Source organism: Cotesia glomerata, linkage group LG1 (assembly GCF_020080835.1).
Source record: "Cotesia glomerata isolate CgM1 linkage group LG1, MPM_Cglom_v2.3, whole genome shotgun sequence".
NCBI classification, from domain to species: domain Eukaryota; kingdom Metazoa; phylum Arthropoda; class Insecta; order Hymenoptera; family Braconidae; genus Cotesia; species Cotesia glomerata.
Genome location: NC_058158.1, coordinates 10,863,674 through 10,887,331, shown reverse-complemented (window position 1 = coordinate 10,887,331; position 23,658 = coordinate 10,863,674). Strand labels below are relative to the sequence as shown.

At 26.3% G+C, this 23,658-nt stretch overlaps 1 protein-coding gene and 1 long non-coding RNA gene across 8 annotated transcripts; one reads left to right on the top strand and one right to left on the bottom strand.

Annotated features, from left to right (window-relative positions):
* Positions 1-2,182: 2,182 nt before the first annotated feature.
* Positions 2,183-22,349, bottom strand: LOC123273801. 7 transcript variants are annotated; one of them, XM_044741275.1, is made up of 9 exons: positions 17,749-18,001; positions 17,351-17,526; positions 15,915-16,430; positions 11,201-11,348; positions 9,848-10,061; positions 9,639-9,734; positions 9,106-9,346; positions 4,635-8,202; positions 2,183-3,338 (listed from the first exon to the last, which is right to left on the bottom strand). In XM_044741275.1, exons 3-9 carry the CDS (start codon positions 16,126-16,128, stop codon positions 3,167-3,169), a joined length of 4,653 nt encoding a protein of 1,550 aa, XP_044597210.1. In that variant the 5' UTR covers positions 16,129-16,430; positions 17,351-17,526; positions 17,749-18,001; the 3' UTR covers positions 2,183-3,166. The 7 variants fall into 7 exon arrangements, with proteins under 7 accessions (XP_044597210.1, XP_044597216.1, XP_044597225.1 ...); XM_044741281.1 differs by lacking the exon at positions 17,351-17,526; XM_044741290.1 differs by lacking the exon at positions 17,749-18,001 and having other exon boundaries at positions 15,915-16,397; positions 17,351-17,594.
* On the top strand, positions 18,259-20,002 carry LOC123273848. The gene is made up of 3 exons (XR_006511384.1): positions 18,259-18,399; positions 19,315-19,431; positions 19,542-20,002. It is a non-coding gene; the product is annotated as an uncharacterized LOC123273848 (long non-coding RNA).
* Positions 22,350-23,658: the final 1,309 nt, after the last annotated feature.

Sequence of the window (23,658 nt, the reverse complement as noted above, 5' to 3'; positions counted from 1 at the left end):
AATAAATATTTACTAGATTTTTATGAATTTAATTTTTTATTATAATTGCAATTTATAATAAAAAAAATTTTATTTATTATTAATAAATAAATAAATTAAAAAAAAATTATTCACCTAAATATGGTCAAAAATACGTTTGACCCCACTTGTAAATAATTACCAAAAAAAAATAACACTTGAAATAGTTTTTTACATGCTAAATCTATACAATGTGTCATTTGTTCTTATAATTACCACATGTATAATTCAACATCTTGTTTAAAGTAATTTTTTGCCTTGCAAGACATCAAGTGCAAGATTTATTTATTTTTTTAATTTTTTCCTTTCAAACTTGAACAACGAGGCTTTTGTAAAAGACTTTTTCTTAGAAGTACTTTAAAATTTTTTTTGACATATTGAAATCTATATTTATAAATAAAATTTTTTTTGTTAGAAAAAATTATAAAATTATATTTTTAAAATGCATGCTCATAAAATTTATAAAAATGTTTAAATTTTTTGTTAATATTTCCCAGCAATATTTATAAATTAGCTTATAAAAGATGAAATAATTTTTTTAAATGAAATTATTATTATCATTATTTAACTATTGATCTGTCATCCCAGGGTAATATTATGTAACACGTTTTTTTATTTACAATTTACAATGCTAATTTAAATATATGTGGTGGCAGAGACTGACTGGATGATATAAACTTGTCCATAATTTTTTATAATTAAACCATCTATAAAGTGATAATGATAATATTAAAAATAAAAATATTGTATGCTTTTTTCGTATCGTTGATCTAGCTATGTAAGTGTTCGTTAATATGTTTCATATTTATCATTAAAAATCATTATCAGTTATTAATCACGTTAAGATTTTAATAATTCATTTAATAAAAATGTAACAGCATCATTTTTTAATTAGCCTGAAATTTTTTTTGTAAATATTAATTAACTAATATTAATCCTAGGAGATTTAAGACTAAGAAATAGAAATAATAGTTTAGTAATAAAATGTTTCTACTTAATTTTTTTATTGTAAAAAAATTGGATGTTTAGTTGTAAATTGATGAATTAATATTTGATTTGTAAAAAAAAATTATTTGAAAGGAAATTTTTGAGGATCGTAGGAACATTTTATTAAACTAAAATATTAATAAATAGGAAACACAAATAAGTCATAAATATGATAATTTTTATTTTATGTAAATGTATACATACGTATATGTTTCATCAAATACGAGCGAATCAATAAAATTGAAACGAGGCCAATTTATATTATGATTTTTTTGAGTTGTAGCGTTTCCTTATGTATCATATACTCATATTAACTTGTCTTACGCTCAATGATTTATTATATATATTAATATTAATTTATCTTTTTTATTGTATATAATATATCATATATATAACATCATTTGAACAAGACACAAAGCGAAAACATTTATCTATTAAGTTGTGATACAAAACAATGTAATGTTTGATACTTGGGTTATTTTTGTGTTTTTAAACTCCATATATTATATATATATATATATCTATATAACTTTATTTTTTTCCTGCAAAAGATACTTTCCTATAAATAAATATGTACCAGCAGATTTAAAACTTTCATTTCTATATCACTAGATTTTTTATTAAAATTACAATTTATAATAAAAAAAATTTTTTTTAAATATTTTACTCTAATTTTAAATTTTGAATAAAAAAGATTTTTTTTTTCACTACAAAATAATTAAAATTTTTCAATCTAATTTTTTTTATAAAATTACAATTTATGAAAAATTAAAAAAAAATTTTTTTTTTATTTTTATTTAAAATAAAAAAAAATTAAATTTTTTTTTTTTAAATCACAATTTATGAAAAATTAAAAAAAAAAATTTTTTTTTTTATTTATTTAAAATAAAAAAAAAATATTTTTTGACTAAAAAATAATAAAAATTTTTCAATTAAATTAAAATAATTTCAGATATTAAAATTAAAGTCTTTAATCTGCTTAATAACATTCACCTCCTTTTTTTTTGTTTAATATTATAATCTTTGTGATTTAACATGATGATTATAATAATAGATATTCAGCGAAGCTATCATACGTTTTCATACATCGAAATATATATACATTTTGTCCACAATTATTTTCTCCCTTATTTTTCTCGTTATAAATAATTATATTTTTTTTTTTCAATTTTTAAATTTTTCTTTATAATTATTACTTAAATATATGACTAAGTATCTAAAGTCGAGCATTATTGCATAATGATAAGTCACTTGTATCTGTACAGTGAGTATTTAAAATAGTACAACTATTATTACTAGAGTACTATTACAATTACTCTTTGATTAAAACTTAAGTCGATATGCAGGTAAATACGCAAGATATAATAAGCAATAAGCAAGTAAAAAAAGATTATTTTAAATATACCGCACAATGACATTGATATAATTTACACATTTGTGACATTTAGCTGAATTTAAACAATAAAAATTATCATTATTAAATAATGTATTTGCGTATTAAATTAAGCATTATCTAAATAATATTTTTTAATTGGATTTAACAAAAATTATAAAATGAAACAAACTGATAAACTTATTTGCCTATTTTATCTATGATCACAGTTATAATTATAATAATAATTAATGATAATAATAATAATAATGTTATTACTACTCAATTAACGTTACACTGTATATATGTACAACGGAGTTCTCTTTAGATAATTAAATTAAATACAATCTGGTATCGAGAAAATGACTAGTTATATTTTTTTTATTTTTCATCGATTAATTATCTTAAAATAATTATTAATTATTAATTATTAATAAAATACTACAATAAACTCAAAAAAAAAAAAAAAAAATAAAATCATTAATTATTAACCAATAAAATAAAAATTAATCTTTGCCTATAATTATAATATTAAATATAAATATAATTAAGACAAACTTTATGGATTACTTTTTCATCTTTGTTCTTCATTTGATACACTGTACATTAATCTAACTTTGTCATGAATTTTATTTTTTTTTTTTTTTAATATGACACGAATGTAATGACACGAATCCAAGTTATTATTGCCACCCGTGACTTTAGCACACACAATTAATTTTTTTGGATACCTAACACGTGAGTTTTGAATTTCCATGCGGTTGATGATTATCAGTATAAAGTCTTGGGCTAAGTTTGACAAACGTGCACGCAAGCTCTGGGTACTAAGCCCTTGCGATCGCCCTTAGCGCATAATAACCATTTGCTATCTACCTCCAAGATAACTTTCAGTCTGTCGCCTTCGTTAAAAGATAAGTGACCATTGTCTGACGGAAGTCGATGAGTAAGTGTCCGTACTTCTCTAAAAATAAAAAAAAATATATTTAATTAATCTTTTAAATTATTTTTAAAGAATAAAAAAAATTTACATTGAAAAATTAAAATTTTGCTTTATTAAATACAGAATTTTGTTAATTTGCACTGTACTTTTTTAAATATTGACATTTTTAAAGATATAAGCTCATTCCGATGTTACACTCATCAAGAGCTTTCATTTGAGTACCCACATGCATTTTCATATATACATATATATAATATATACAAATATATGAAAAATTGATGTAGGTACTCAAATAAAAGGTATTGATGAGTATAACATCGGGATGAGCTTATATCTTTAAAAATGTCAATAGTTCACAAGATACAAGGTAGTTTCTTAATTATGTTAAATTGCATTGTACTTTCTTAACTATCGACGTTTTTAAAGATATAAGCTCACCCCGATGTTACTCTCATCAAGAGCTTTCATTTGAGTACCCACATGCATTTTTGATATATTTTTCATATATATACATATATAAAAATATATAAAATATATGAAAAATTGATGTGGGTACTCAAATGAAAGGTCTCGATGAGAGTAACATCGGCATGAGCTCATATCTTTAAAAATGTAATTAGTTGACAAGATACAATGTTATTTCTTAATTATTGAAACTTATAATGATATAAGCTCATTCCGATGTTACACTCATCAAGAGCTTTCATTTGACTACCCACATGCATTTTTATATATTTTTTATATATACATATATAAAAATATATAAAATATATGAAAAATTGATGTGGGTACTCAAATGAAAGGTCTTGATAAGTGTAACATCGGGATGAGCTTATATCTTTAAAAATGTCATTAGTTGATAAGATACAATGTTATTTCTTAATTATTGAGATTTTTAATGATATAAGCTCATCCCGATGTTACTCTCATCAAGAGCTTTCATTTGAGTACCCACATGCATTTTTGATATATATATATATATATATATATATATATATATAATATATACAAATATATAAAATATATGAAAAATTGATGTGGGTACTTAAATGAAAGGTCTTGATGAGTATAACATCAGGATGAGCTTATATCATTAAAAATGTCAATATTTCTCAAGATACAAGGTCATTTCTTAATTATGTATCTTGAGATTTTTCAAATGCAGCCTAAATACTTATAATAAGTTGACTATCGGTAAGAATGAAATAAATCCTTGATAAGGCACAAATTCAAATCAAGACTTTTCTAATGACACTAAATTTTTCTTACTCTCTTAATAACATACATTAAAAAATAATTAACAAAAAAAAAACTTACTTGGGCGGTCGCTTTAATTGGGTATTAGCTTTCGAAGCAGCCGGAGTATTTGGTCTTGGCAGAGAAGTAGAAACCGCACGTCTCTGCGGTGAAATCAAATTTTTTTCCTTCGCAGTAAGCGCATGAGTTTTATAAGGCAACGAACTTGGCCTTGTTAGATGACTTCTCGGAGTGCTATTACTCTCCTGATCAACGCGACTAGTGCGCCTGGGCACTTCCTTTAATTTCAAGTCTGCTTTTTTGGGCATCATCATCACCTTACTAGTACTCGGAACAGATTTCTTAACTGGAATCCCAGTAGCCGGAATTTTACTCTTCACCCCCGCAATATTACCCACCGGCTGTTTGATCGGCGAAGTAAGCAGCCGCGGAATTTTAGACTTAGTAACACTAGTGGGAGTTTTCAACGGAGAAGACGGCGAGGTGGCTTCTCTATCATTGCCACCCATGAGCTCCCATTTTTCCTGGAGCCTTCTGAACTTCAGTCCACCTGCATTATCTTCATCATCATCATCTTCATCAGCTTCACCAGCAGTTCTTACATCAAAACTCGACCTGGGCAAGTTCTTCCTATTTCTATTCAACGGCGAGTGCTCCAAGCTATCAGTGTAGTCCTCAGAATCATCACACGTGAGCTTATCAAGCACAGGAAACATCTTGGAGCCAATCGCTAAATTACTCCACCGCTTTTTAATATCTGTATTATCATTTTTGACATTCTCAAACCCACAAGAGCGTGGTCGCGCTTTTTTAGGACTCGGAATGACATTTTGTTTTTTATCACCAGTGCTATCATTCGCCCTGAGACTGTTAACATGACTAAAACTATTGTGCAATTGCCGGTACTGGTACAAAAGGTCTAATTGGAATGGACACAACGCAAGAGGGTCTAACATACTCAAAAAAGTGTCTATTAATTTCCGTGAATTGGCACAACCTAGCGCAGCAATAAATAAACTCCCGCTATTATAATGCTTGCGTAATATCGTCTCACGAGTGCACAAGTACGCAAACCACGCATCTAGCGCTCTTAAATTAAGCAGTCCAAACACAAAAGCGTGAAACTTAAGAAGTCCTTCAGTCATAAAATCCTCACTATTTATCTTCTGAACAAGTTCATTGAGCGTATGTGTCAGCGGGCCTTGCTGCGATGAAGCTTCAACCACTTGCCAAACACTGTTAGCAATAGGCCCGAATGTCGAATTCAACTGCGGCTTCAAACCATCAGACATTATTGCATACAAAGCTGGACACAAATTACTAAGACAAATTTGCGAGCATTCAATTTTATCATTATAATCTCCCGACCTAGAATTCCAGAACTTGATCAATAAATCCACAGCTTTGCTGACTGAATTAACCATCAATTGTTTCTCTTCCAAATGAATTTTTTTATCATCCAAATATGCCCCGTTCACCGCAAAGCTGACAGTTTTTTTCTGAGACTCCAGCATCTCAGCTCTGACAATATCTTTGTTCATTTTCAACGCCAAGAATTTTCTGACATAAGATCTCAATTTAACATCAGGATCTTCACCGTCGTCGCTGCTGGAACTAAATCCGCTGCGCTTTAAAAACTCTTCTAGCTGCTTAACATCATCACCACTCGACTCAAGATCAATTGTAGCCTCCGGGACTCCGTAATTACCGACTTCTCGCATACGCTCAGCGTATCGCTTCTCTTCAACTTCATCAACGTCCTTATCAGAGTCAATAATCCTCCCGTGTCTCAACAATTGCAAATCATTGTTAATATAATACGGCTCTTGCAAAGACATCCGTTTATTCGGTTCATTGTCAGCTTTTAATTGATCTTCAACCTCCTCAACGCCTCCCATTTCAAACATACTGTACCTCTTATTACCTGATCTATTTTTCCTTAGAATACTCCTCGGCAAAGGAGGCCGAGGCGGGACTTTACCAACAAACTCTCCAACATTTTCTTTCTCTCCATGCGGAAGAGAAATAGATCTTTTTGGAAAGCCAGCTAACTTGTGACCAGTTAAAGTTCTTGCTTGGTGAGATTTTTTGTCCTGGCTGATCAAACTATTTTCTGAGCTACCGCTATCATACCGATAAAGATAAAGAGGATTGGTACTGGTCTGTTGGTTCGTCGAGGAGTCAGTAAGTATTGTCGAAGACCCGCGGTAGCCTGAAGAAGGCTGGGTTCCAGTGCTGCTACTAGAAGACACATTAGTAGGCACTTCCACAGATCTTCCCTTTTGTCGCATCGGAGGTGACAAACAAAACAGGGGTTTTTTAGTTTCCTCACCCAGTTTTATGTGACTCGGTACCTCGGGGACGTCGTGTAGAACTTTGCGATACTCTGTGGGGAGTAAAAATGTCAACGATTCCCAATCTTTGACGTGAGAGAACCCACGCTGCTTCAGAGACTCAATGTCATTGCAAGAAAACGGTCTGCTGTTACGCCCAGCTTTCTTCCAGCTTAATCGCTCTTGAGGCTTTAGCGCCACGTTGTCTATTTTTACCTCCTTGTTGTTTAAGAATGACAGGTCAGGTAACACGTAATTAGGGTAGACTACATACACGGGCTTTTTGTCGACAAATGTCTCGCGTAAATGGGGGTAGTAGTCATTTTTAGAAGGTAAAGTGTACAGGAGAGATGTCTGGACTCCATTGTCTTCAACTTCTCTTATTGTTTGAATCCCTGTGGTCTTGGAAATTGGTATTGACTCTTGCTCGGGTTTGCTCCAGGCTATTTTAATGTTCTTCACAAATTCACTGTCTCTTAATTGCAAGTCCGGGATTATTTTATCATTAATTTCTGATTTTAAAATACTCTCGGATAATTCTTCTACTGAAGGTGATTCTTGCTTGAATTCTTTAATAGATGGCACACGTTTAGAAGTATTGCTGGAACTGTCGTTAGTTCCAGAACTTTTATTATAGCAGTCAGTTTTAACCCAGTTTATAGAAAAATCATTCTCCGGAATGTTATTTTTACAATTTTCATTAATATTATTATGAATTCTTTGAATCTGTGTGTTTGTGTTTCTACTTGCGCTGCTGCTGTTGCTTGTAGGCCAACCATTGTCACTAGCAGAGTCTGATTGATCCAAAGTCAAGCTCATACCTTCAGCGCTCATGCTTTTTTGCTTCATAAATAATTTAACCAGGCTCATATTTTGGATTTTCTTCCCACTGGTGTTGCTGTTTGAGCTCTCATTTACGGACCTGCTCATCGCGGAGCCAGAGCTGTGGGAGTGCTGGTGATGCGACTCTGCAGAGTCCATTGAAAAATTCAACGGGATGTTTATTTGGTCAAAGTCACGCGTTTTTCTCAAGTCAGGTAAACTCAAGCTCCTTTTGGTGGAATTTAACATTACAGTCGCGGGTATTGGTGTTCCTTGAAGAAAATTTAGGGTGGTGTTATTGTTACCAGACCCGTGTCGCTTCATAACTTTGGTCGCTGATAAGTGTTTTAAGTTACTCCAAGTTGTGTATATTTTGGAATCCGAACAAGCCATTGAGTAGTCCAACATGTTTTTCAAGTCCATTTTGCTTGGGTTGTAATAATTTTCTCGTACTTCATACGCTTTATGTTTATCTGCAATAAAAAAATTATTTTCTTAAGATAAAATTTAAATTGAATAAAAATTTACTAGCAACTTTGCAGTCATTATGTAACTGCCGTGACTTGTCAACTATAAATAAATAAAATTTTGCTTTACTAAGTAATGACTTTTGTTAAATTGCACTGTGCTTTTTTAACTATTGACATTTTTAAAGATATAAGCTCATTCCGATGTTACTCTCATCAAGAGCTTTCATTCGAGTACCTACATGCATTTTTATATATTTTTCATATATACATACATATGAAATATATAAATATATGGAAAATTGATGTGGGTACTCAAATGAAAGGTCTTAATGAGTGTAACATCGGGATGAGCTTATATCTTTAAAAATGTCAATAGTTCACAAGATACAAAGTCATTTCTTAATTACTGACATTTTCAAAGATATAAGCTCATCCCGATATTACACTCATCAAGAGCTTTCATTTGAGTACCCACATGCATTTTTGATATATTTTTCATATATACATAAATATAAAATATATAAATATATATAATATATATAAATATATGAAAAATTGATGTGGGTACTCAAATGAAAGGTCTCGATGAGTGTAAGATCGGGATGAGCTTATATCTTTAAAAATGTCAATAGTTCACAAGATACAAGGTCATTTCTTAATTATGTACTTAGAGACAGAATATTTTTTTTAATGCAGCCTAAGTACTTATCATAATAAATCAACTATTGGTGAAAATGATATGAAACCTTGAAAAGGCATAAATTCAAGTCAAGACCTTTGCAATGACACTAAATATCACCATAAAAAAAAACCGATTTTATCATATGACTATCCTGAAGACAAAATTTTGCTTATTCTCATAATAATATAGATGACAGTAATAATTTAAAAAAATAAAATTATTACCTTGACTCTCAAAATCCACTTGAGAGCCATCGGAATACATCGTCATGCTGCCTTCAAAAGCGATTGTGTAATTGTTCTTGTTATTAGCTTGACACGTCAATAACATGTCTTCGCAGTCCAGCGAGTCAACGCTGTAGCTACCACCCGGTGGCAGAACTGGAGTTTCTTTAACTGGTGAAAAAAGCAGCGATGACTTGCAAATAGAAATTGTATCCGCGGTTGAACAGGCTGAGTCTTCGCCCTAAAAAAAAAAAATTATAGCATTAGTTACAAATATTATAATTATAAGAATTATAAAATTAATTATATCCCAATTGACATGCTGCTATTAAATAAAAAGAAATGTATTATTTAAAATAATAATAAAGATAATTTTCAAGTCCCTCGAGCAATGGAAGTCTGTCATGCTTGATTGATTGATAAGCGCAAACTGATAATAAAAAATGATAATAAATTTATTAAATAAGCAGAAAATAATTAATGACACAAAGCTTATTTGTTGTTTATTTTTTTGAATGCAGTCCATTTCATACCTGACTGCTAGTATGAGGACTGATTGACGAACCAATGTCGATTTTTTCCATCACTGAGCCAGATATACTGGCATAACGTTCCCTTTGATAGTTAAACTGTTAAAAATTTATTACAGCTTTTAACTTGCCAGTTATTAAAAGTATTTTAATTTATATTTATTTTTAGGCTCTAAAAATAAAGTACTTGAGGTAAAAAAAGTAAATATTACCTCTGACTGTTGAATAGGATCGGTACACATAACAGGTAAAGCTGTAAGCAGAGTATGTATATCTGCGGTTCGGAAACTCTCCATATCAACTTCAGCAAGATTGGCATCCAGATTTCTTGCCAAGTCGTCGTAGTAACCCAAGTCCTCTTGAGTGTAAGAAGTAGAAAGTGATGAAAGTACACTTGGATGGACGTGTAATCCTCCATCTCGATAACTATTTAATAGATTTTATTATTTGTTAAAGTTCAATTTTAGTAATTAAGTATAAAATCGATCAAATATACTAAATTACTTCCAGTAATTACTTATCAGATAAATTTATTAATTTGATTGGGTTTGTATTTAATATTTAGAGACTGAATTTTTTTTTTTAATTAAAATATTAAAGAATTTTTGGAATTAAATTAATATTTTTAAACTAAGAGAAGAAATAAAATTATTGGGGATTAAAAAAAAATTTTGTAATTATTTACAAGTGGGATCAAACTTATTTTTGGCCATATCTAGGTGAAAAATTAACATTTTTTAATTTTTTTTTTATTCGGCTTGTTTTTACGGCGCATTTAAAATTAATAATTAATAATTAATAGCAGCGCGTTTAAAATTAATAATTTAATAACAGTTTATAATTTAATAAAAAATTTTAGTAATAAAGATTTCGATAGTTTTTTTGTCTTCAAAAGTTGGAAAAAATTTTGGCTCTCATGTTTTTGGATAAAATTTTTATTTTATCTTTTTTTGATACATATTTTTTTGAAAAAAAAATGAATATCACAATTTTCTAAAAAACTTATAAATCTTTTTTTAATTGTTCATTTTTTTATGTATTTAAAAAAAAATAATTCAATAAAATCAAATAAAAATTTCGTTAAAAAAAATGAAAATGAAAATTCTTGACTCCACTTGTAAATATTTATCAAAAACTTTTTTAAGAAATAAGAGGATACTAAAATAACATCTTAAAAAAATTAAATTAATGTTATTCTAAACGGTAATATAATATATAACTATGGGAAAGAAAAGTCTACCGTTTTTAACTGGAGATAAAAAAATTAAAGCATTAAGATAACCTATCGAAAACTAGAACAGAAATTATGCCTCAACCTTAAATTTAACATTCTTTTTGAATAACTTCATTGTATTCTTAACTGTTATCTACTCACTGAGTCACAAACTTTTTTTACATATATAAATAAACCATACAAACATTTTCTAAAATGTACCGGTGTATGGATTCTCAGTGTATTGTAAATAAAAAATAAATTATGTAAATTAATTTCTACTGGATTTGACGACAAAAAAAAATATTTTTTTTTAAATTGTGAGAAATAGAAATTGTAATAAAAATTTTACCCATAATCTATAAACCACTGATAGTCCGAGTTATCTTGAATAAATTCCGAGCTTATGAGATCCTGAGAAATAGGATCTGCTGGATTGGAATTACAATCCGAACCGGGAGTCTGTGGATCTTCCATCATTGTAGCTCTCTTACCAGCGCCTATAAATAAACAAAAAAGATAAAATACAAATTGTAGTAGCAGCAGTAGTAGAGCACTTTCAATTATTCTCTTCTATAAATAAATATTCAATAAAATAAATCTTTAAAACTCCATACAATCCATAAATTAAATTAAATTAAATGGATTTAAAACCCACGGTCCACGATTCGCGATACACATTGCATCATAACTCAGACAACTATTTAAGATGTTAGTGCATCTATTAATACTCTAAGTGTACCAAATATGAATAAATTTTTAGTGTTTGAATTATTAATAAAGCATTGTCAATTGTAAACATTATTATTATGTTGAAACATACACCCAGTATGTTTTTTCTTCATTAATTCCATAACACTTCACATCCTAATTTAATATTTATTTATAACTTTCGGTAATTAGGTATCTGTGTTAATTATTTATTAAATAGGAAAATGATTATACAATTTTAAAGTGAAAATTAATTTAGAAATTTGATAATTTTTTTTAACAAAAAAATTAACATAGAAATTTTAAAAAATTAAAAATTTAATTTTTTTGTTAAAAAAAAAAATGAAAATTAATTCAGAAGATATTTAATAATTTTTTTAACAAATAAATTGTGACAAAAAAAAATTTTTAAAAAATTAAAAATGCAATTTTTTAAAAATAATTTTTTAATTAAAAAAAATTAAAATTAATTTAGAAGATATTTAATGTAATTTTTTTAACAAATAAATTGTGGGAAAAAAAAATTTTTAAAAATTAAAAAATGCAATTTTTTTGTTAAAAAAAAATTAAAAAATTTTAATGTCATATTTTTAGAAAATAATAATAAAACAATCGACTATTTATTAAAAAATTATAAACTAGATATAATTCGAGAAAGTTCAGTAACGCCTTTTAATTTCCCTTTTAATAGAATGTTGTTCAACGTGATTGCCCAGACAAATAACAATAACAGCTTAATAAAGTTATCAGGACATTTGACAAAAACAGCGCACTCAATTTCTGAGTTGAAAAAAAATTATTTATTATTATTATTATTGTAATAATATTTATGGAATACAATAGAATCCTATTTCGAGAGACTATTACTAACCTTCTTACATAGCAATTGCACGATCGATCCAACTCTCGTACGTAGGCGATACACTTACAAACAATGGGATATTATGACACATAACGTGGATAAATTGACATGGATAATAAACTGACACTAAGTCGATTGTCGAGCAACAATATCAAAAGCAACAATTCTTAAAGATAAATAAACAATTGGACTCGAGAAGAAGTTAAGTAGGATTTTCTGAGAGATGAAAACATCGACACAGTGTGTTCGCCACCTCGCCATTCGCGGCACTGCTGCTCTTAGAATTTCGAAATATACGATAGACGTTCAGGGATATTTAACACATTCATACCTTATCTGTACATATGACTGAGGTTTTATGCACATTTATACTGTGTGTGTAAGGAGAAAAATCAAGTGTAGGCCGTACTTAGTGACGTCACGCAAGTATGGCGGCGTAAATTTGAATGCGCATGCGCGGCAAAATAATTTTGATTTTTCCCGCGGTTTTTTCAAATGTAAAATTTTTTTTTTTTTTATTTTTATCAATAATAATAATAACAAGAATAATAATCAAAATATACAATTATTAAAATTTTTTTTTATTAATTAAATTATATGAAAATTAATTTAGCAGATATTTAATAATTTTTCTAATAAATAAATTACTGGATAAAAAAATGAGAAAAAAATTGACATTTAGAAAATTCAATAAATTAAAAATGTAATTTTTAAAAAAAAATTTTTCGGAACAAATTTTTTTGTCAAATAAAATTAAAAAATGGTCAAGTGACAGCTGAATTTAATATAATTAAATTATATAAGTTTAAATCTTTAATTATAATAATTAAACTCACAGAAATCTTTCAATTTTGTTGCTTTTTATAACTAAATTATTATATTTTTCAATAGATTTAAAAAAAAATGTCTGCTGATTTCATTATCATTTTTAATTTAGTTTTAAATTTTAAATAATAATTATTTTTAAAACTAAAAATTATTATTATTATCATTAATAATAACAATAAATAAATTAAAAAATTTCTTTTCCTTAAATTTATTCTCCAAATAAATTACCACTTACTTATTCAATTTATTATTATTCACAAAATAAAAAGAAACTAAACAGTTATTTAATTGTCAAAAGAAAATTCTTGATTACAGTAGTTAAAATTTTTTTATTTTTTATCCAACGGCTTTGTCATACATAATGCGTCATCGTATTCTTTCCCGTACGTGTGACGAATGTCAAATTAATTAGCAATACAATTATATTTTCATTATTTATTAATTAACAACCATCTACAATAGATGTCATTTACAAAAAGCTCAATCAAAAATTTTCCCTAAATTAATCTTCATGAATTTCCTAAGACGCGCTTTATATTTTTCGGCAAAAATTATAAATATAAAAATGTAAACATTACCTAAGCGAGTCATTTTATTTTTATCAAAATAACTGGCAAGCCACAACGGATTGATAAGAAATTTTACCGAACTTTGCATAAAATATTTACGAAATAAATATTTAAGAAAATCACAGTAAAACAATACACGTCCATAGGTATAACTGAGTCCGCTTACGGTTTAATACTGACTACTGACTAAAAGCTAGCGTGTACTTTCATAACATATTTTACTGGTAGTTAATCAGCGACATCATTACAATACACGACTACTTAATATAACTGAAGATAATAATAATACAAGAAACTTTCATTGTCTTCATAATGAAGGCATAAACTGCGCATGAGTTACTGTAATAAGATATTTTAGTTTTTGAGTTCATTGACTAAAAGTACTTGTATTATTAATCTTTAAAACGTCCATTGTCAATGTTAATAACAAAATAATTGCTTTGCAATATTTTTATTGAATTGAATTACTCATCGCGAATATTGAACGAATTTTCTAAAAATGAAAAAGCTTTATTGCTTCTATTCAATATTAAATATTTTATCTTTTCAATCAAAGCGCCATTAGTGCGCAAAGAATTCTTGAAGTTTAAACTTGAAAAATAAAACTTGTTCGACATGCGATACAATGTACAATGTATAATGTATAATGTATTATATACAATATACAATACAATAAAAGAAGAAATAGTTCAAGTGCATGATGCATTTTATAACTGGGCGTATACCGCTTTTACTCTATACCTACTTCTCGAGTAATGTTGCACAGAAATGTCGACTGTATGAAGTAATTTTAGACAACTTTGAGTCTGCTGCCTCTGGCTTCAGTAATAACGAGTTAGTCTTTCTGGCAATCTAAAAAATTACTGCAAATAACTTGGCACTTACTGATTTTATTTCATTTATGTCCGTGAAATTTAATCGCTCTCTTATAACTTCTCTTGTGCATACTTAACTTTTCTATTTATTGTTTCTCGAGTCTTTAATGAAAAATACTTAAATTTTCAAGTTAATTAATTTTAATTAAAATCTAAATTTCTTCTTTGGTTTATTCAATTATTTTTAAAGATATTTTGTTTCATTTTTTAGTATTTGGGTGGTAAAAAAAAAAAATTTAAGTGCATACAATTGAAAATATATTTAACCTTACTCGTTTTATGAATTTGACTTTATAAAATGTTGTATATCAATTACTTTACCACACACATGGCTTTTCACCAGCTGTTAAATTCATTTTGACATGCTGTGTAATGTATCAGTCAGTGTACAAGAATTTTTGTGAAGTCACGTGTTTTTTAGACAGCTTTAGAATTTTAAAACAATTTTTAATTCTGGATAATTTATGAAGATTGAAATAAATTAATTAATTTTTCTCTAATTTAATTTTAATTAATTTTTTTAATTAGTGTTATTTAATTTTATATACTTCTCGATGTATATTGCCTATAGGCGTAAGCAAGTGAATAAATAAAGAAGAAAAAATTAATTTTTTCAAAAAAACAGAAGGAAAAAACAAAAATTTTTATAAAAAACTAATTTTCAAAATAATTAGCACTGTAATTAAAAAAAAAAATAATTTATCAATACAAAATATTTGTAATTTTTCATAAAAAATTGACTTTTTTTTATATTTAATTTTTTTCTAGAAAAATTTAATATCTTCTCTGATAAATTATTTTTTTTTTAAAATTGTAGTACTAATTTTTTTAAAAAGTATTTTTTTATAAAAATATATTTTTTTTTCTTCTGATTTAAAAAAAAAAAAAAAAAAAAAAACAATTTTTTCATTGATTAATAATTTTTTAAAATTAAATTTGAAACAAATTTTTTGAAAATTATTTTGAATAAAAATTAAATAATTTTCTATTTTTTTCTTTAAAAAAAAAAAGGAATAAATTTTATGATAAATGTATGTAAGTTTGAATCGTTTGATTTATAGAGAGGAAGTGGGATAAAGTTTAATCAGCCACTTAAAGGTACTTATCGCGTTATTAGAACAATCATACATCACGTGATTAATTGGGCTATTTATAAACTCTGGATCTAATTGAAAAAATCAATAACAATTAAATTGAAGAATAAAAAATAAGAATTCTTACGTTTTTTGTTGTTTTTGTTGCACTGATACTTATTATTGACATTAATCCATTTCCGAATTTTGCGCTTATTATTGTTATTATCGTTGTAAGTATTGAAATTATTGAAATTATGGATATAATAAGGCGGCGAATGTCTTGAAAGAGTCGGGCTCACACGCCCAACGGATAACTCAGCAATCTTCATAATTACGCACAAAAAAAGCACTAGCATCATTTGAAAAATGTACTAGTTGTACGGAAGGCTTTCTAATGCCTCTGCTCTTATTTACTGCATCGTTTGTCTTTCTATTTCTCGTCAGAGTTTTTTACCACTAATGCTCATACACTGCGAGTTTATGTATTCAAAGCACAAAGTTAAAAGCACATAAAGTTTAAATAAAAGAAAATAAACAAAAAAAAAATTTTACATAGTTCACTGCACCATTTATGCTCTTATATTAATATAAACATCTAATGCATGTGTGTAGTACTTAATTTTATGAGCTGCAAATTAACGTCTGCATTTAAATGGTGTCACTGTTAATCCAATTTATAAATTCAATTAATTAAACGTTAACAAAATAGTCATTGCTGTACAAATTATTTTTTCAAAGGAATTTTTTTTATTTCTTCTTTGAGGCTCGTGTTTTTAAATATGATACTGGGTGTGAAAAAATTATTTGTATTAATATCAAGGGACAGTTTTTTTTTACATTGATAAATAGTAAAGCTATCTGTCACTTGAAATTGATATCTAATAAATAATTTAATCTGTCAGCAGTAAATAAATTTAATTATATAATTATAAAAGAAGAAATATATAATTTAATGAAAATTAATTTAGCAGATATTTAATAATTTTTCTAATAAATAAATTACTGCATAAAAAAATGACAAAAAAATTAACATTTAGAAAATTTAATAAATAAAAAATACAATTAAAAAAAAAAATTTTATTATTAAATTTTAATATTATTATAATTTATGGTAGCAAAGTTTATATTAATTAAAAAAATTAATATTTAATAATTCTTATGATTTTTTATACAAATTAACTCTAGAGAAATTTTTCATCTGGATATTAAAAAAAAAACTCTATGCACAATTAAAAAAAAAATATTTTTTTAAGATGAAACTAAAATTAGCAAACTTGAGTATTTTTTAATAAATAAATAAATTGTAAAAAATTATTTTTTAAAAATTACATTAATAATTTTTTTAAACTCTCAAATTTTTTACATATTTAATTTGATAAAAAAATTATAAAATTTACAAAATGTCTTTTAAATTAATTATTTTCTTAGGACTAACTTATTTTTAAAATAAATTTATTGAAATAATAATGAAAGAAGAAATCTGTAATTAACAGTTTTAAAGTTTGAATAAATTACTAAAATAAAATGTACAGCAGTGCCTACTCGAGGAAAAATAATTTGAAGGGTAATAGTAACAACTACCAATTTATCATGATAATAACTTGGATGACGTCAATTTAAGCACATTGAGTTGTGTTAAATTGCAACAAGTGATGAACGAATTGTTCTAGTTAATCGAATGGCTGATGTGATAACAGGGTGTCGTTCTCATTTGAATTATTGTTATGGTTCAATGAACATAGAAATCTATTCTATTTCTGCAGACAATTGAACTTTTTATAATTATGGGATAGCAGACATTTGTCAATTTTTGTTTTTAATCAATAAAAAAACTCCATTTATAATTCTTCAAATTTTTTTTCAATAAATAAAATTGTAAAAATTTTCAAATGTCAGCTGATTTAATTTTCACATAATTATTATTGACTCTAAAAATGATATTTAACACAAAAAAATCATCAATTCAATAACTAACGCACTAAATTTATTTTAAAATCCAAAATGTCACTTCCGGAGTCTTTATTCAGTTGAGCGCGTTACTCAGCTAACATCGCACAGCGAAATATAATCCAAATAAAGTTCACCATGGATCCAAATAAAATATGATTGAGTGTGGTCTTAGTGATCTTCAATAAAATATCAAAGAAAGTTTATCAGCAAATATTTACTCGTGTTAATGGCGGACACTCACGATAAAATGGCGAAGAGTTATTAGTTATTATTTAGATATTTTATTTAGCCACAAGCTTTACTTCAAGCTCGCCTGTAGTTAACTGCTCGCTTGGACTTCAACCGCGCGGGAGAACACTTGCACACGACACTACACGACGCGAACGTTTAATCTCTATTAATAAATACCCGGAGCAGGGTACGGCGAGAATAGAGTTCTGCCAACGCTCATCTCATACGAACTATGCTCATCTTCACTTACTCATTGAATCAACCCTGGTGTTAGACTTAACTCGCCACTTTATTATCATTTTTATTTTCCAATAAAAAGTTCATTTTATTTTTATTTTATCTTTAGATTATTATAAGCTTCATGGCTGTTTTATTTACATCTTCACTTTTAAGTTTTTCAAACTAAATAATGAGTTTAAAATTTTTAAGATGAGACTGAAGTTTAAAAGGTAATTTTTAATCAAAATTAATTTAGTAGATATTTGATAATTTTAAGAATTTTTTTAATGAAAATTAATTAAGTAGATATTTAATAATTTTTAGAACTTTTGTTAACAAATAAATTATGGCAAAAAAAATTGACATGTAAAAATTTTACAAAATAAAAAATTCAATTTTTTGGAAAAAATTTATTTGTTAAAAAAAATTAAAAAATGGTTGACTGCTAACTTTAATGTCATTAATTTATAAATCAATTATAATTAATAAAAATTTTTTTTATTGAATTTTTTTAATGCAATAATTTAATTTTTAAATTATTAATTTAATTATCATAAATTTAATTTATAAAAAAATAAGAAATATTTAAAGTTTTTAAAAAAAAAGTTCAAATAAAAGTCAAAGAATTATCAACAGTTGCTGGTTTTAAAAAGAGCGAACAGAAACTCTTAAAATAAAATTTCTGAGAAGAAATTTAAGAAAAGAATTCAAAAGTTAAAAATACCTTAATAATTAAAAAATATAGATTTAATTATATTAAAGAAGAAATGTTTATTCTTCACTCAGTGTAAGTGCTCCATTTTTTTTCTTTTGTTTCAAAAAGTTATTCAATCCAAAGTTTCAGATTGTCCTAGATTTTAAATTCACCAAGTCAACATTACTTTTTGAGACATATTTCTCTAGATGAACATAAAAGTATGGAAGTGGTTTTTATAAATAAAAAAAAAAAGGATTTTAGTAGTCTAATATTTAATTAAAGGTAATTAAAGATAATATCAGCTGCCGGCAGACTATCTCCTATGACCTTTAAAATAAAATACTCCAATATTAATGCACCCGCATCAATTTCTGACCCAATTCAGTCCCTCTTTTCAATATAAATTGTATTGTATTTTATAATTGTAAATATTTACTCAACTTATTAGCTTCTTAGGCTAAAAATGCAAACGCGATGCTCAGCAAGAGAGTTTAAGGGCAAAAACAAACTTAGATGTCATATTTGAGCCCAACGGATCCAAGTCTCAAAATAGTAAACTAAACCGGTAGGTATTTTGTTATATTAAGGATTAAACATTAAAGGTATATTTATACTTTATGCCACGTGTGTATCAATGTTCCTACTCACAGTATAGTAGTTTTTTACGTTTTACAGTACACGGAGAGTACCACGCACATGTGAGATGATGCATGTTCGTTTAAAATAACAGCCCTCGTTGATTCAAACCGCACATATGTGCCAAGCAGTAAACCATAGAGAATTAAAATAAAATAACTTTTCTTCTTTTTTTCTTTCATAGCTCATCGATTTAAAATTACAATAAAATAAATCTGACAATTTATTATTATTATTTTTAGAGATTAAAGACTTATATTTTATCACGGCAATTAAAACTTTGAGTTGGAGGGTCCGTCATGCTTTAAAAGTTTCTTCCCGAATTTGAGTGGAGGTTATTGCTAACTAGGTTACATGAAATTGCGCATTGCTTTCATCCTTCGGATCAAACATTAAATACAAAGCGGGTAAACTAAAAATTATTTCTTCTTGAAATTATTAATTATTAAGTAAAGCTTAATTTTTTAGAATTTAATAGGGAAGAAATGTATCGCTTCACAATAAAATATTGAAGGTAATCATTACAAATGATAAATTATGTAATCTAATTTATTTGTTGCAGATTTTTGTCGCAAATTTAAAATAATAATAATGAATTAAAATTTTTGATATTACGGCAAAAATATTGGTTTTATAAAAAAATTTTTGGAATAAAAGATCAAAATTTAATTTTGTAAAAAAAAAAATTTCTTATGTGATTTCTTTACGATCAATAATCGTCGTAATTTCAAAAGTAAGCTTCATGATTATCAAAAAAAAAAAATTATTGATTATTGAATAGAAAAATTGGATTAAAGCTTCATTTTTTAAGATTTAATTGGGAAGAAATGTATAGCTTCACAGTAAAATATTGAAGGTAATAATTACAAATGATAAATGATGTAATCCAATTAATTTGCTGCAGATTTTTGCCGCAAATTTAAAATAATAATAATGAATTTAAATTTTTGATATCACGGCAAAAATATTGGTTCTATTAAAAAATTTTTGGAACAAAAATTCAAAATTTAATTTTGTAAAAAAAATGTCTCTTTTTTTTCTTACGATCAATAATTTTGCCGTAATTTTATAAGTAAGATTCATTATTTTTTGCCAAAAAAAAATCTATTAATTATTGATTAGAAAAATTGAATTGAAGCTTCATTTAATTGGGAAGAAATGTATAGCTTCACAGTAAAATATTGAAGGCAATAATTACTACTGATAACTGATGTAACCCAATTGATTTGTTGCATAATTCTGTCAGAAATAACAACAGCAACAATAACAGTCCAAAAGAAAAATCTAGCGGGATGGTTAACTTCTTACTTCCTAGAAAATAAGCACCAGTTGGAAGAGCTCCAAGCATGTTGGCAAGACTCGATTACTAACGACAATCACAATGCACTTTTTAAAAGTTTCTTTTTACTCTATTCCCTCCTATCATTATTTATATCGTGAACTCTGTTGCGGCTGAGGGCTTTGATGAAACCTAAGAAAGTTATATACTACACAATATAAAACAACTAAGAAAGATGTGTAGAGAGAACTAGAAGTGTTTATTGATTAAAATAGAGATGTATCAACACTACATGTAGTCAACAGTTACTGACATTTGTAAAAGGACAATGACTTGATAAGTAATGCTTACCAACCTGGATATAAAATTACACTTCATTTTATTTTTATTTCTTCTTTATTAATTATTTGATTATGTTATTTTATTATTAATTATTTAATGTTGTTAGTTTGTAAAATGTGACTGATACTCTGGTAAAATGAATTAACAACCCTCTTGGATGTTTAAGGTTTCAATTTGATTATTATGAACAAACTTTGTAATTAGTTTTCTGGAGCAAAATTCAATAGATAGTTATTTGTATTGGATAACATTCAAGTATATTAATTTTAATGTATTTGTTTAGTTTAAAATTTATAAATTCAGAACTATAGATTATTTATTAAAATAATAATAAATTTTTTTTATTTCTTCTTTGAAAATCCATTTTTTTAAATAAAATTTCAACTCTAATATTTAAAAAAGATTTTTTTTATTTCTTCTTTAAAAATTCTTTTTTTTTTAAATAAAATTTCAACTCTATTATTATTATTAAAATTTACGGTTTTAATAATTAAATAATAGTAATAATATGTTGAAAAAGCACTTTGAAATATTACAAGTGTTCTTCATATTTATTTGTTGTTTTTTAAAGATTCAAGAACTTTTCTTAATGAAAAGCTGCAAATATAGTAAGTAATAAAAAAAAAAAAAAAAAAAAAAAAAAAAAAAAAAGAACTTTATTCTCTACTGTCCTAATTTCTAAAATTTTCTATTCTGATTTCAAAAGGCGTTTGTTCTAAATATTAATTCCATACTTTTAAACCAGAAAAGCGAATTTTTATCAAATAAAAGCTTCACTTCACTGAATACAATTTTTTTATCCACTTCAGTGAATTGAATAATCCTCTCAGCAGAATTTATTTCCATTGAATTAGAAATATAAAAAAGGAAGAAAAAAAGTATTTCTGAATATTTGTTGAGAACTCAGACTACAATTCTCAAAGCTTTAGTCAATATTAGAGCAATACTCACGTTCATGTTGAAGCTCCAACCAGAAAATCGTTAATCCACGGTGGTAGTTTCACATTCACACAAACTATATTTTCTCCAGATTTAGGTGTTTTTTTTTTTCAATGCTCGAAGAGTCAATTGAAAGAATTCAGCATTTTGCGACACAATAATTAAACAACAATTATTTAGCAAGTGTAAAACGCAAGACGTTGAATTTGAGGGTGGATAAACTGAGTCACAGAGTGAAGGAGCCCCTCCTCGGTGATAACAACCCCTGTTGAGTGGCAAGCGCGCATGCTCAAGCTCTCAAACGTCGGTCAAAGGGGATGATTCTTGTTTCGATTAAAGGAGCCAGCCCTAAGCGTTTCGGAAGTTCTCGGATTTTCTCTTTTCCGCATTTCTTTTTGATAATCCATCAATAAAACTTGGTTGTAAAAAAATCCGGCAATCGATTTTTATTTTTTTTCAATAATTCAAATTAATTTTTAATTATTTACTCTTTTGCAATAAATATTTTATAAAAAATTCTTCAAAATCTGAAAAAAAATTTTTTTTTCTTTAAATTAAGTCAAAAATTTTTATAAAAATAAAAATGAAAATACCTGTAAAAATTAATTATAAAAACAAATTTTAATTTTGTGAATAACAGAGTATTGATTTTTACAAATTAAAATTTTTTTAATTAATTAAAATAATTTTTAATTATTTATTCTTTTGCAATAAATATTTTATAAAAAATTCTTTAAAAACCTGAAAAAAATTTTTTTCTTTAAATTTAGTTAAAAATTTTAAAATTATAAAAATAAAAATAAAAATACATGTAAAAAATTAAAATTTTTTTTAATTAATTAAAATAATTTTTAATTATTTCTTCTTTTGAAATAAATATTTTATAAAAAAACTCTTCAAAAATCTAAAAAAAAATTTTTTTCTTCAAATTTAGTTAAAAATTTTAGTCATAAAAATAAAAATAAAAATACCTGTTAAAAATTAAAATCTTTTTAATTAATTAAAATAATTTGTAATTATTTATTTTTTTGAAATAAATATTTTATAAAAAAATTCTTCAAAATCTGAAAAAAAAAATTTCTCTTTTAATTTAATTAAAAATTTTTAAATTATAAAAATAATAATAAAAATTAATTACCAAAGATTGACTATAAATTTCGTGAATAACAAACATAAATTATTGATTTTCACAAATTTAATGTGAAGGTCTACTGCCTAGACTTGATAAATAAAAGTCCATAGATTGAGGGTCATATAACTTCTCAAATATCCCCCGATTTTTATCCGTCGTATCTGATTCCAATATTATTAATCCCGGGGAATTTTTTCCGATAATGATTATCGAAAAAAAATTCACTGAAAATAAAAATATTCAACAAAAGTGTCCATTGATCTGTAAAGCAAAATTTAAGAAAAAATATGTCCCAGTTGGCTGAAAGGAGCCAGTTTTATATTGATTTCCTTTCTTTTGAGGGTGACAAATAGAGGCGCCATTCGGCTATAATAAAATCCTCATACTCTTGCCAAATATTTATTACCTTGACCATGATCCAGGAAATAAAAAAGTGGTATAATATTTCATAATGATTATAATAA